General features: G+C 52.0%; 5 protein-coding genes across 5 annotated transcripts; 2 read left to right on the top strand and 3 right to left on the bottom strand.

Moving 5' to 3' along the window:
- Positions 1-336: 336 nt before the first annotated feature.
- Positions 337-1,386, top strand: BJX68DRAFT_265794 (ribonuclease H family protein; the record flags this gene model as incomplete). The annotated part of the gene is made up of 1 exon (XM_071045324.1): positions 337-1,386. The coding sequence occupies one exon, from the start codon at positions 337-339 to the stop codon at positions 1,384-1,386; it is 1,050 nt and encodes a 349-aa protein (XP_070900277.1).
- A 290-nt stretch (positions 1,387-1,676) lies between these two features.
- Positions 1,677-6,297, top strand: BJX68DRAFT_275067 (uncharacterized protein; the record flags this gene model as incomplete). The annotated part of the gene is made up of 3 exons (XM_071047766.1): positions 1,677-2,027; positions 2,090-4,492; positions 4,552-6,297. The coding sequence occupies exons 1-3, from the start codon at positions 1,737-1,739 to the stop codon at positions 6,295-6,297; spliced, it is 4,440 nt and encodes a 1,479-aa protein (XP_070900276.1). The 5' UTR covers positions 1,677-1,736.
- A 176-nt stretch (positions 6,298-6,473) lies between these two features.
- On the bottom strand, positions 6,474-8,288 carry BJX68DRAFT_275064 (uncharacterized protein; the record flags this gene model as incomplete). Its single annotated transcript, XM_071047765.1, has 4 exons — positions 7,747-8,288; positions 7,573-7,688; positions 6,940-7,518; positions 6,474-6,862 (listed from the first exon to the last, which is right to left on the bottom strand). Exons 1-4 carry the CDS (start codon positions 7,812-7,814, stop codon positions 6,474-6,476), a joined length of 1,152 nt encoding a protein of 383 aa, XP_070900275.1. The 5' UTR covers positions 7,815-8,288.
- Positions 8,100-9,177, bottom strand: BJX68DRAFT_235176 (mitochondrial 37S ribosomal protein uS14m). Its single transcript, XM_071039859.1, has 3 exons — positions 8,867-9,177; positions 8,592-8,763; positions 8,100-8,519 (listed from the first exon to the last, which is right to left on the bottom strand). Exons 1-3 carry the CDS (start codon positions 8,971-8,973, stop codon positions 8,457-8,459), a joined length of 342 nt encoding a protein of 113 aa, XP_070900274.1. The 5' UTR covers positions 8,974-9,177; the 3' UTR covers positions 8,100-8,456.
- A 6-nt stretch (positions 9,178-9,183) lies between these two features.
- Positions 9,184-10,240, bottom strand: BJX68DRAFT_235175 (F1F0 ATP synthase subunit i). Its single transcript, XM_071039858.1, has 4 exons — positions 10,130-10,240; positions 10,021-10,050; positions 9,850-9,900; positions 9,184-9,737 (listed from the first exon to the last, which is right to left on the bottom strand). Exons 1-4 carry the CDS (start codon positions 10,164-10,166, stop codon positions 9,682-9,684), a joined length of 174 nt encoding a protein of 57 aa, XP_070900273.1. The 5' UTR covers positions 10,167-10,240; the 3' UTR covers positions 9,184-9,681.
- Positions 10,241-10,299: the final 59 nt, after the last annotated feature.

Raw genomic sequence — 10,299 nt, 5'->3', positions numbered from 1 at the left:
GGTATTCAAAGTTTGTTGCGTTCTTTCCCTGCGTAGTTTTCTCCCCTTGCCGCTTTCCGTCTTTGCTTCCATCTTCCATCTGCTTAACATCTGCTATCCATCTATCATCTCAAGATCAGCTTTCTTTCGAAGGCGTACTTCTATCCTCTCCAAGTCATCTTTTCCCTCCCAGCTTTATATTTACCACATCTTTCACATCTACCACTTTTCTACGAGGCTTGAACATTCAAGACAGTACTCAAGCACATCATAGCAAATCAGTCGACACACACGGCATCCATCTATATTCGTAAGCCTTCGCCCTCGCTCTGCCCCTCCGGTCTGCGATAAACAGCTATGGCTCCTGTCAAGGAGCTTCCACCCAACCTCAGCGAAAGCTCGCCCCCTCCTGGCCCCGATTCTGACACAGTCCCCGCCATCGAGCACCCAGCCAGCAAAATTGACAACAACAAAACCTCCCCAGGCAAGAAACGAGGACGCAAGAAAGGTAAAGGGAAATATCAGAATGACAAGGCCAAGGACAAGAGCTCGATTGCCGCTGAGGGTGGCAAAGTGAAGGCCCAGCCGAAGCAGACTTACATTCTGGAAGGCAGTGATAAATTCCCCGATATCATCATCGAGAAGCAAGAAGCCGCTGCCGAGTATACGAAGAAAGTTCGATTTTCGTGTACTCACTGGGTGATGTATACAGACGCCTCAAGTCCAGGTTCAAGTCCGGCGGCCTCGCCTGAACCTTCATCCCCGGTACGAGGCAGATCTGCTTCCGTTTCGTCGTCTGAAACCGCCTCTTCATCCTCACGAGGCAGCTCCCCATCCGAACCCGAGTTCCCGCCATCGCTCATTCAATACTCAGGAGCAGCAGTGGTTTACGAAGACAAGTCAGCTCCCACTGGATGGTACGAGCGAGGCTTTGGTCTACAGGGTGTTGTGCGTTCTGGGGAAGCAGAGATGTACGGAGTCGACCAAGCTTTGCAGTTGGCTTTGGACGCACTGAGCCCAGAGGACCCCCGGAAAAAGCTATCTATCCTAACTGACAGCCAGGAAGCACTTAGGATGATCAAGAAACAGCTCACAAGCAAGACGGCGAAGTTCTCGGAAGTAACAGAAGCAGCAGCTTCCAAGGCAGTTAAGCTACGAGAGCGGGGAGTCCAGCTCGAACTACGATGGGTTCCAGGTCATACTAGACTTCCCGGTAACATGGTCGCTGACAGATGCGCCGCGGATACGAGAGTAGCCTTTGAGAACAATAAAGCGAGCAGCATTGGGAAAATTACTCCTTGGTCACGGCCGAAGTCAACCGTTCGGGAACGACTCCGGCGTGAGTCTGGCGACTCTTCGTCTACATTATCTTCGACCGGAGATTCTTCATCGCAAGAACCAGACTGATGTCCATGGGGCCGATGTATGTATGTACTGTTGCTGCCATCTCATGGGTGGGGCTTACATAGCAGGATCCGGACTGGCGTTTGTAGGGCTAATTCCAGGCTAATATCTTGGCTACATAGGGTCCGGCTGCACCTGAACAAACGCCCAACACAGCCTCCAAACGACGATCCCCTCATCATTTCAGCCTTGTCGATTTTCCATTATTTATTCTTTCTCTTTGTTATGATCTCTTTCTTTTCTCTTTCTTTCTTGTGATCTAATCCTAATATAACTCATCGTTTCTACCTCACAATATTTTCCCCTTTTAGCGATCTATGTAGGTGCCCGTAAAAAGAGATCAGCGCGCCAAAATGACCATCTCCCCCTCTTCCACAAAAGCGCCGCCCCTGGAGCGCCGAAACTCCGCACTCAAAGGCGAAATCGTGGAGATCTGGTCCCAAGTCCAAGCCCGCGTCATCCAACTCGCTGGCGGCGACCCGTCCAAAATCAAAAAAGATCTCACAATCGAAGGCGTGCTTGTGTACCTCGACAAGGCCCAAGATCAGTCTGCTCCAAAGGACAGCAGTATTCGTGGCGCCTTTGAGAAGACGCTGCGGTTTATCGATACAGTTGGAGGAGTTATCGCTGTGGGGGTGAGCGAGGTAAGATCATACGCATTCTGCAGTTCCTGAAGGGTTACGGAGGTTTTGCTTACGCTTGCAAGGCCTTCGGCCCCTCGGAACTATGCTTCAACGCCCTAAGCATGGTAATCCAAGCATGGCAGGGCTACCAAGGCGTCTTCGAAAGCCTCGCAACCCTCCTCGAAAAATGCGGCCAGTACATGTCCAGATTGGAGTACTACATCCGCGCGGGGATGGATGCAAAGCTCGCCAAAGTCGCCTGCCAGCACCTGCAGCTCTTCGTCGAAATCTGCGACCGAACGATCAAACTTCGTCGCTCGACGCGCCGCAGAATCAAGGTGTTCACCAAGCTCCTCTTCCTCAACGATAATGACATTGAGGACCTTTTGACGAAAATGGATGGGCTTGTTGATGAGGAAGGGAGGCTCGTTGCGGCGCAGACGTTCAGTTTTGCGTCTGAGACGGTCGTCAGCACGAGGGAGAATCTGGCGATTAGTCGTGCAGTGAATTCGAAGCTGGATATGCTCATTGCCAACCGGTCAGATTCGCTCAAGGAGAGTGATACGAAACGGCGAAAGGAGAGGATCCTCGAGACGCTGGCATTTGATGAGAATAAGCTCGACCAGGATAAAAGGGAGCCCGATCCATATTGGCAGCGGATATACTACAACTATCGGAAGTGCGTTGTCCCCGGAACAGGAGAGTGGGTTTTCCAGGAGCCCGAGTTTAGGGCTTGGGAGCGAGGTAGTCGGGAGAGTCCGTGTATCCTGGCAATTGAGGGGACGGAGGGGTCCGGGAAGAGTTATCTCACGTCGACGATTATCCGCCGGTTGAGGAACCGGAGCTCCGTCGAAAGTTCAGACTCGAGGACTCTTCTTGCGTTTTATTTCGTCGAGGGCGATTCCAAGGAGGAGCTGAAAAGGACGAACCATCTGGATGTTATTGCCAAGTCGCTCATCTGGCAGTTTGTCCAGGCCGATGTTTCATATATGAAGTCTGTTGCGAACATCTGCGAGCAGGCTCGGGATATGGATCCGCATGAGGTACCCGGGCGGTTGCTGTTCGACAACAGGGATATTGGACAGACGATCGATGCAAACTTTTTCATTGTCATTGACGGGCTGAATGACATTGTCGGGGATACTTTGGTGACGTTCCTTGAGAATGCGTTGTCGAGCTCTGTGTCTCATCGGAAGATACGCATTTTGTTGACCGGGCGCCCGCGGGCATTTGAGCAGATATCTGCACACAAGGAGATTGCCTACAAGACGATTCATATCAGTGAGAGGAACAGACCCGATATCGAAATGTACATCGAGTCAAGGATGGACAAGATTGATGCCCTAAGGAACAAGCAACGGTTTGGGGTGCCAGCACTCAGGAAGAAGATCAGCGAGAGCCTGCGCGACAAGACGGCTGGCGATTACTTCCGAGTTAATACAATTCTCAAGCGCATTAATAACCTCGACTATGTGAATGACATTGACCAAGTGCTTGAAAACGCAGGCAGGGAACGGTCTCAGCAAATCCAGGCGGAGATTGAGTCCCTGAACAGTACCAGGAACGCAAAGGAGATTGCAGAGATCAACGAGATTATCCTCTGGATTCTGTACGGGAGGGAGTGGTTTCAGCCCCAGCAGATGGCCGCTGTGCTCTATACAAAGACTGGCGAGCTGTCTTTGTTGACACTGGAAGCGAAGTTGCAGATCAAGTACACTATCTTCGAAGTTGACAGCGACGGGGACATTGATTTCCGCTCCTATGAAATCGTCGAGCTGATACCGGAGGGGAACGAGCCTTCGGGCGAGGATCTGCGACAGGCTAGCAAGAGGGTTCTGCCAGAGGAGGTGGATATCGTCAAACACTTCCTCCGCACCGTATGTCCACCACAGCTGTACACAAAATTCGACTTCGAGACCGTCTTCGAGCAAAAGCTTCGGCACACGGGGGGTTATATCTACCGCGATGACAAGGATACCGCTGAAGCGAAGCTCGCCGTGAGGTGCCTGCGCATACTCACAGAAGAGCGAGACGAGAGACGGGAGATCCTGAGGCCATATGCGGTGAGCTACTTCCATCAGCATCTTGCCGCCGTCGACCTCTCACTCGTCGGGCGTCAGTGGAAACGCCAGATTGGGCCGCTCCTCCTGAAGCTGTTCACGGACGACGGGTCAACAGATGCACTGCTCTGGACTAGTGACCCGGATCTAGCATCGAACTTTGCCTGGATGGTGCGCTCTGCGTGGTTGGACGGCAATGGGGGTGTCACGGAGACGGTACGGTGGCTGCGAGAGTCAGTCGCTGTCGTGGACATCACCGATGACAAAGCGAGGTCCTGGGTTTCGAACCTCACGAGTAGCTTGTCGCCTGATAAGGAGCTGCTCAATATACTTGCAAAGCGGATGGTGGTGCGCTGGCTGCGGGAGCAGACGCCTCAGTCGCTGGCCGTTTATGCGTTTTCGTTTATTCTTGGTGCGCTGAAGAAGGTATGTTATAGCACTTTCGTCTCGATTTCAAGCAGAAGGCCAATGCTGATTCTGCGTAGATCAATGGGGTAGTTAATGTCAAAACTCCCGGATCGAACCCAGATGTACCCACAGTCGAAGATATCTCAGAAATCGAAGAATGGTCGAGACAGCTATTAGGTTGCGAAAAGGACTCCCTATGGGAAGTACAGGTAGCCGTTATCCTGCACAACTTTCAATTCGACGCAGATGCCGAGAAGAGGTGTCGTCGCTCCTTACAGCTCGACCCATCGAACTGGAGAGCATCATACTATCTTGCGCACGTAGTGCCCTCTAACAGAGAGGCGATTGAGATTTTGAACGACATCATAGGAACTCTTGAGGCTGACCAGAAATGGATGGAAGAATCGAATCACGTCTGGGCCTTTGCAGAGATGCTCTTTGACCGTGGACAGCGATTCTGGGACGCCGAACAGTTTCCGCAGGCCATCGAATCCTACACGAAATCGGTCCAGGTCAACTATGCTGGCTTCAAGCGGATCCTCCAGATCATCGAGCAGTACTATGGACGGCGTCTGTGGACGGATATCTTATCCTTGCTCAGGACGATCCAGGCCGGCTCGGGGGATAAAGCGCACCTCTCGAAGATGCTCGTCGACCTTGCGTCGGAGGAAAGGTTTCACAGTATCGTCTTGCAGACTGCTGTGGAAACCGGTCAATTCGAGTTCATCGAGCAGGTATACAACGATGCGATCAAGCTGTCCACTGAAAGCGAAGCGTACACCAGCCTATATTATATCCGGTACCACTATGCGAACGAAATGTTCCAGCAGGATAACGGCGAGGAGCGGGCGATCGAACTGTGGGAAACCGCGTTGAAGGACGACCTTCCACGGTCTTTCTTGGATATCGACTATGTCTTGCCTTATCTGACGGTCAAATTAGCACCGGTCTACCTGAGTAGGGCACTAGAAGCAGAGGAAGGTTCGGAAACAGCGCAGGATTATCTTCACCGTATCTCATCAATCACCCCCGATGAGACCTCTGAGAGCAACATAATCCTTCCGTCCAAGTTGTATCTTGCGCGCTACTACCAGGTTGAAGGTGACGAGGCAAAGGCGAAGCAGATCGTTCGGAGCATCGTGAAATTAGCGCTGGAGATGCTATCTGATGATGACAATGACAATGATTATCTGGCGTATTGGAGGCTACTGCTTGTGTTCCTTCCTTTGAACGATGACCAGAACGCACTTGCCGCTGTGTCGATGGCAGCATTGGCGAGTCAGTCAGCAATTGCCAGCGCTACCTCTGGAGTCCCACGTCTCGAAGAGCCCAAGAGAGATTCACTGAAAGGCCAAGGAGGGAAAGACCACAACAAGAAAGAAAGGAAAGAGCAAAGCCCCCGCCCACGGAGCAGCAGCCTGCAAACCGGGGCACCAGCCGAACTCCGCCGACCCAGCACACCAAACACACCACCAACAAAAACTCCCGACTTGAAACCTGTTGATCCTGCTAACCTCGATGACCCCACTGCTCCGGTTTTCGCGATCTGTGACGGCGGATGTGGTGATTACTGGGAGGCCGCGAGCGAGATGTGGTGGTGCAAGGACTGCATCAACCTGACGTTTGACAAGGACTGCTTCCAGCAGCTCCGTGACGGTACGCTGCCGCTGAAGGTGTGTGATAAGGACCATGAGTTTCTTGAAGTACCGAAGTGGGATGGCGCGGTGCTTAAGGATGCGCCGAGGCATTCCGTGCCGTTTGCTGGTAAGGTGATTTCTCTTGAGGAGTGGAAGAAGGCGATTGTGAGGAAATATATTGAGTAAGAAAGTACCTTGGGAGGGCTGCCAGCCATTTATTGCGCTATCAACTGCGGATTGGTAGTAAGATACATAGAAGGAAACGAACTAGAAATGCTAGAAATCTAGGTCCTAGTGAGATCATTCTACCGCGTTAAAATCATTGTGAAAAGAGCACACCGTCGCTGCAAAATGGTGAAATATCAGTCTCGACGTTCAGTACCTGCCTCAGGACCCGTCGCATCACCCTTGGGGGCAACCTGGACAACCTCAAGCTGCTCCTCGCAGTACCCCGGCTCTGCATATGCACGATCCAACCATTTCAGCATATGCGGCCAAGCCTTGGGCATGATACACTCCACATTCTGCCCTTCCCCAGACGAATAGCAGTTACATCCATGTTCCGGGGCGTCGAACAGCGGGAGTCCAAGAGGTTCATTGGAGAGAAAATATGCGCGGCAACGCGAAGCAATGAATGCGGCGAATGAGTCGGGCCCGCTGGGTTGGCCGTAGGACGGGACTAGGTCTGCGGTCTTTGTGTGGAGTGGGTTCGCGATGCAGATTGCGGATATGTGGGAGCGCCAAGTGTTCCCTATTGCAAGTTAGCACAGGTCGGAGGGGAAGGAGGGTTTGCGCTGCTGGTACGGCTAGAAGGGACAGAGCACTTACAGTTGAGTGCAAGATATCGAATCGCACCTAGCCCTCCCTCGGCCAGGCCGATGACGTCGATCTTCGCGTCCTTGCGAACGAGCTGTCCCCTCGCCGACAAGATCCCATTGAAGACAGAACCGATATGCGCCTGCCAATTCTCATTGCCAGGAATCTTATTTCTCTTCGTCTCTCCAGGCGCCGACTCCACCGCCGAAGGACGAGGCTGGGCCAGCCACGAGTTGATACTCAGCGCACGACCAGACGCACAGTGCCAGATCAACTGGCCCGTGTTCGCAAGAACAAGCGCTACATCTCCCTTCCGATCTTTTTTCTCCTTCTCCTCATGCTCCAAAATCGCTTTGGCAAAGTCAACGGCTGAGCCGGCGTTTATGTTCTCGGCGCCGACGGTGCGGTATGCCCAGATCCCTAGGTCCTGGATGGGTTCTCCGAAGACGAGGATGATGCGTGAGGCGGTTGAGAGGTTCTTCGAGACGAGTATGGGGACGTGGGGTTTTGTTGGGCCGGAGTTTAGGGGGAGATGCAAGGTAACGAGACCGAGGTTGCGGAGACGAGTTGAGACGAGTTTGCGGATGCATTCTGGTTGAATCAAATTAGCAAAGTGGGTGTCATCCTGATGAGGACGGGACGGACCATTCATTGCCTCTCTTTGTAGCTCGTTCCAGCGGGGGTTTCTGTTGATTTTGAACTGGAACTCTTGCTCTGGGTCTGATATCTTCCTGATTTGATCATTGTCATTGATGAAGTAGCTATTGTGGGCGTGTTAGCTGCTTGGACTGTCTGGGCAAGGTCTATAAATGCGCATACCCCAGCTTATCGAGTTCGGCGGGAAACACAGGATCCTTGGGAAGGTCCTCCTTGCGATAAACGAACATCTTGGGCAGCAAGTCTGTCAAGGTAAGTTCTTAGCTGAATACGGTCCAACGGTTGTTGTGAAACGCGAGGTAGAGTTCAGGAAGTATTGTAGAAGGAACGGGTTGTAGAGCCCGTTTGAAGTAAGTTGGTGTCCTATACAGAGGAAGTTGTCGAGTCGAGGATAGGGTTCGAAGGTATATGGGCAAGGAGGATGTTCCAACGGGGTATCTTGGTGGAAACTCGAGGAGAGATGAAGAAGAGAAACTGGGAGGTCCCACTGACTGCCATGCTAGTAGGCAACAAGAGCGCAATGACCTTGTTTGCATAATGGTGAATGCAATCAAAGGCTCTCCCCCGTTTGCAATCACCTCAATAGTGAAGCGGGGTTCGATTGACAAAACATGTAGCGAGTCGAATCGTTGACATTGTAGTGCCTTGAAGCCCCTCGTTTCTACCCCAATAAGCAGGGAAACCTCGGTGGCATAGCAAGTGAGGGTGGTCAGAGTTGAAAGTGAACAGAACGCATTTATAATCTTGTATAAACCCTCCTAGCTTAGTTATCGTACAATCGTTGGGATATGATATGTCGAACAAACGCCATGTGTGCAAGCAACCCAGCAACCAAATATGCCAGATACCCAGTAATACTGTACAGAAACTCTCTACCAACTCGCCTTCCGAACTCCCGGCAATTCACCGGCGAGAGCCTGCATACGGAATTGGAACTAAAAGAAGAGACATGTTAGTCTGATGCCTGACCAACAAGCCTGATTTGACTCGAGTTGAGTGTGCCTTACTCTTGCGATCCTGAAGTCCCGGAAAACACTCCTTGCCACACCTCCTGCTACGCATCGGTTCTTGATCTGTGTGGAGCGGGTGTAGGCGTGCATCTGGGAGAGCTGCAATTGAGCCTGGGCGCGGACACGCTGGGGCAGCGAAGTGTTGCGGATGATGTAACGGAGGGCTTGTCTGATCATTAAAGAAAGTGTTAGCTATGGTCTGAATGGGGCCGTTATAGTGGCGCAACTCGAGGGTGCGGTGCGAGCGCGAATTCGGAATCGGATTTCCATACCGGTCGGGTTCATATTGTTCGAAGACCTTGCGCTTGGTGTGGTCGCGAATGATACGGCCGTTGATGAAACCGCCAATGTCGAGCTTTTTTGATCTGAATTGAGACATGGTGGGGTTGTGAGTGGTGATGGGGAATGCTTTCTGAAAATGTTCGATGTCGTCGGAGTTGCTATAATTTGTCGGAGGTTCCAGGAGAGCAAGTCACGGGAGGCCGCCCTCCCGATCGGGAATAGTGTCAGTATACCTCCGACCTCAACCGCAAGGAAGATTTTTAGGAGGGCGGAATATGATCCTCGAGTATCGGTTAATTTTATAGCTGCCTATTAGTTTGGAGAGGCCGCATTCGTATATTTGACAGGCAAAATGGGGTTTCCTCCGGAGTCACAGGTTGAGCAACTTGCCTCATACTCACGTGTATTGAGTTGTTCAAATGATCTAAGGGGAGATAATAACGGTTTATAAGCTCACCGGAAGGGTTGCGCGGTTTACTAGTCCAATCGCTACTACTCAGGGGATATATGCAAAGTACCCTGCCCACCACCAGTGGCAGTACTTCTGACTTCCAGGACCCTTCCTGGAAGAAGCCTCGTGTTGACGCATGCGCAGTACTGCCGTCAGGCATGATAACAACACCCAAAAAGCGATTGAAGAAGTGGTAGTAGTACAACTTGTCAATTCGTCATTGTTTATCTGACGGGTAGTGTCTATATGTCTGTACAGGGAATCGCGCGTAACATCGAGTCGATGGCGAGACATCAAATCCGACACGTCGATCATCCACTTGCCGCTCCAAAATCATTCAACGGTTCCGATCGCTTAGTGCTTCGCGGCCTTGAGGTTGGGGTTGCGGGGGTCGTTCTTGTACTCGGCGGCTGCGGAGGATTCAATGTTAGCAATTTGATATCCGGATTATGCATTCGAGTCGAGTCGTAGATGGCGAGGCGCTTCACGATCGAGGAAGGATTTATCAAGTGGGCTACTCACAGTTGGCCATGGCGTTGGAGGCAGAGTTGATGCCGTAGAGGATGACCAGACCTAAGATCGAATCAATATCAAAGTCCGAATCGCGCTTTCCAGCCCCCCATATGCACGACATTTCGTTCCATGCAGATGTCTCCGGTTCCATGGATTCTCTAATGGGATAATATCACGTACCGGCAGCGAAGAAGGGGGCCATGGGGCCGGCTACACCGAGATAATCAATTAGTTCATTGTTCACGTCTACCTCGGGTACAGGCGGGTTTTGAGCGCGGGTGCGACTTACCGACGGGGGCCGGGAACTTCTTGGGGAGGATAGGCATGGTAGCAATTCGTAGCTTGAATGCGAAGTGCTGTTGTGGAGAAGAGATGGGGTTGATGCAGCGGGAAAGGGTGCGATTAAGAAGAGCGGGAGCAACGAGGTTTGTCCGGAAGCCCGAGGGCTAGCCGCTTTAA

The sequence above is a fragment of the Aspergillus pseudodeflectus genome (assembly GCF_044049435.1).
Source record: "Aspergillus pseudodeflectus strain CBS 756.74 chromosome Unknown BJX68scaffold_16, whole genome shotgun sequence".
Taxonomy (NCBI): Eukaryota; Fungi; Ascomycota; class Eurotiomycetes; order Eurotiales; family Aspergillaceae; genus Aspergillus; species Aspergillus pseudodeflectus.
This window is presented reverse-complemented; position numbering and strand designations above follow the sequence as displayed.

Coding starts and splice junctions, on each gene's coding strand:
- BJX68DRAFT_235176 (XM_071039859.1), bottom strand. CDS start 8,973: ATGTCTCAATTCAGATCAAAAAAGCTCGACATTGGCGGTTTCATCAAC. Junction 8,764..8,866: donor GAACAATATGAACCCGACCG/GTATGGAAATCC, acceptor TTTAATGATCAG/ACAAGCCCTCCGTTACATCA. Junction 8,520..8,591: donor GGGACTTCAGGATCGCAAGA/GTAAGGCACACT, acceptor CTCTTCTTTTAG/TTCCAATTCCGTATGCAGGC.
- BJX68DRAFT_235175 (XM_071039858.1), bottom strand. CDS start 10,166: ATGCCTATCCTCCCCAAGAAGTTCCCGGCCCCCGTCG. Junction 9,901..10,020: donor GGCCCCCTTCTTCGCTGCCG/GTACGTGATATT, acceptor ATTCGATCTTAG/GTCTGGTCATCCTCTACGGC. Junction 9,738..9,849: donor CTCCAACGCCATGGCCAACT/GTGAGTAGCCCA, acceptor AATCCTCCGCAG/CCGCCGAGTACAAGAACGAC.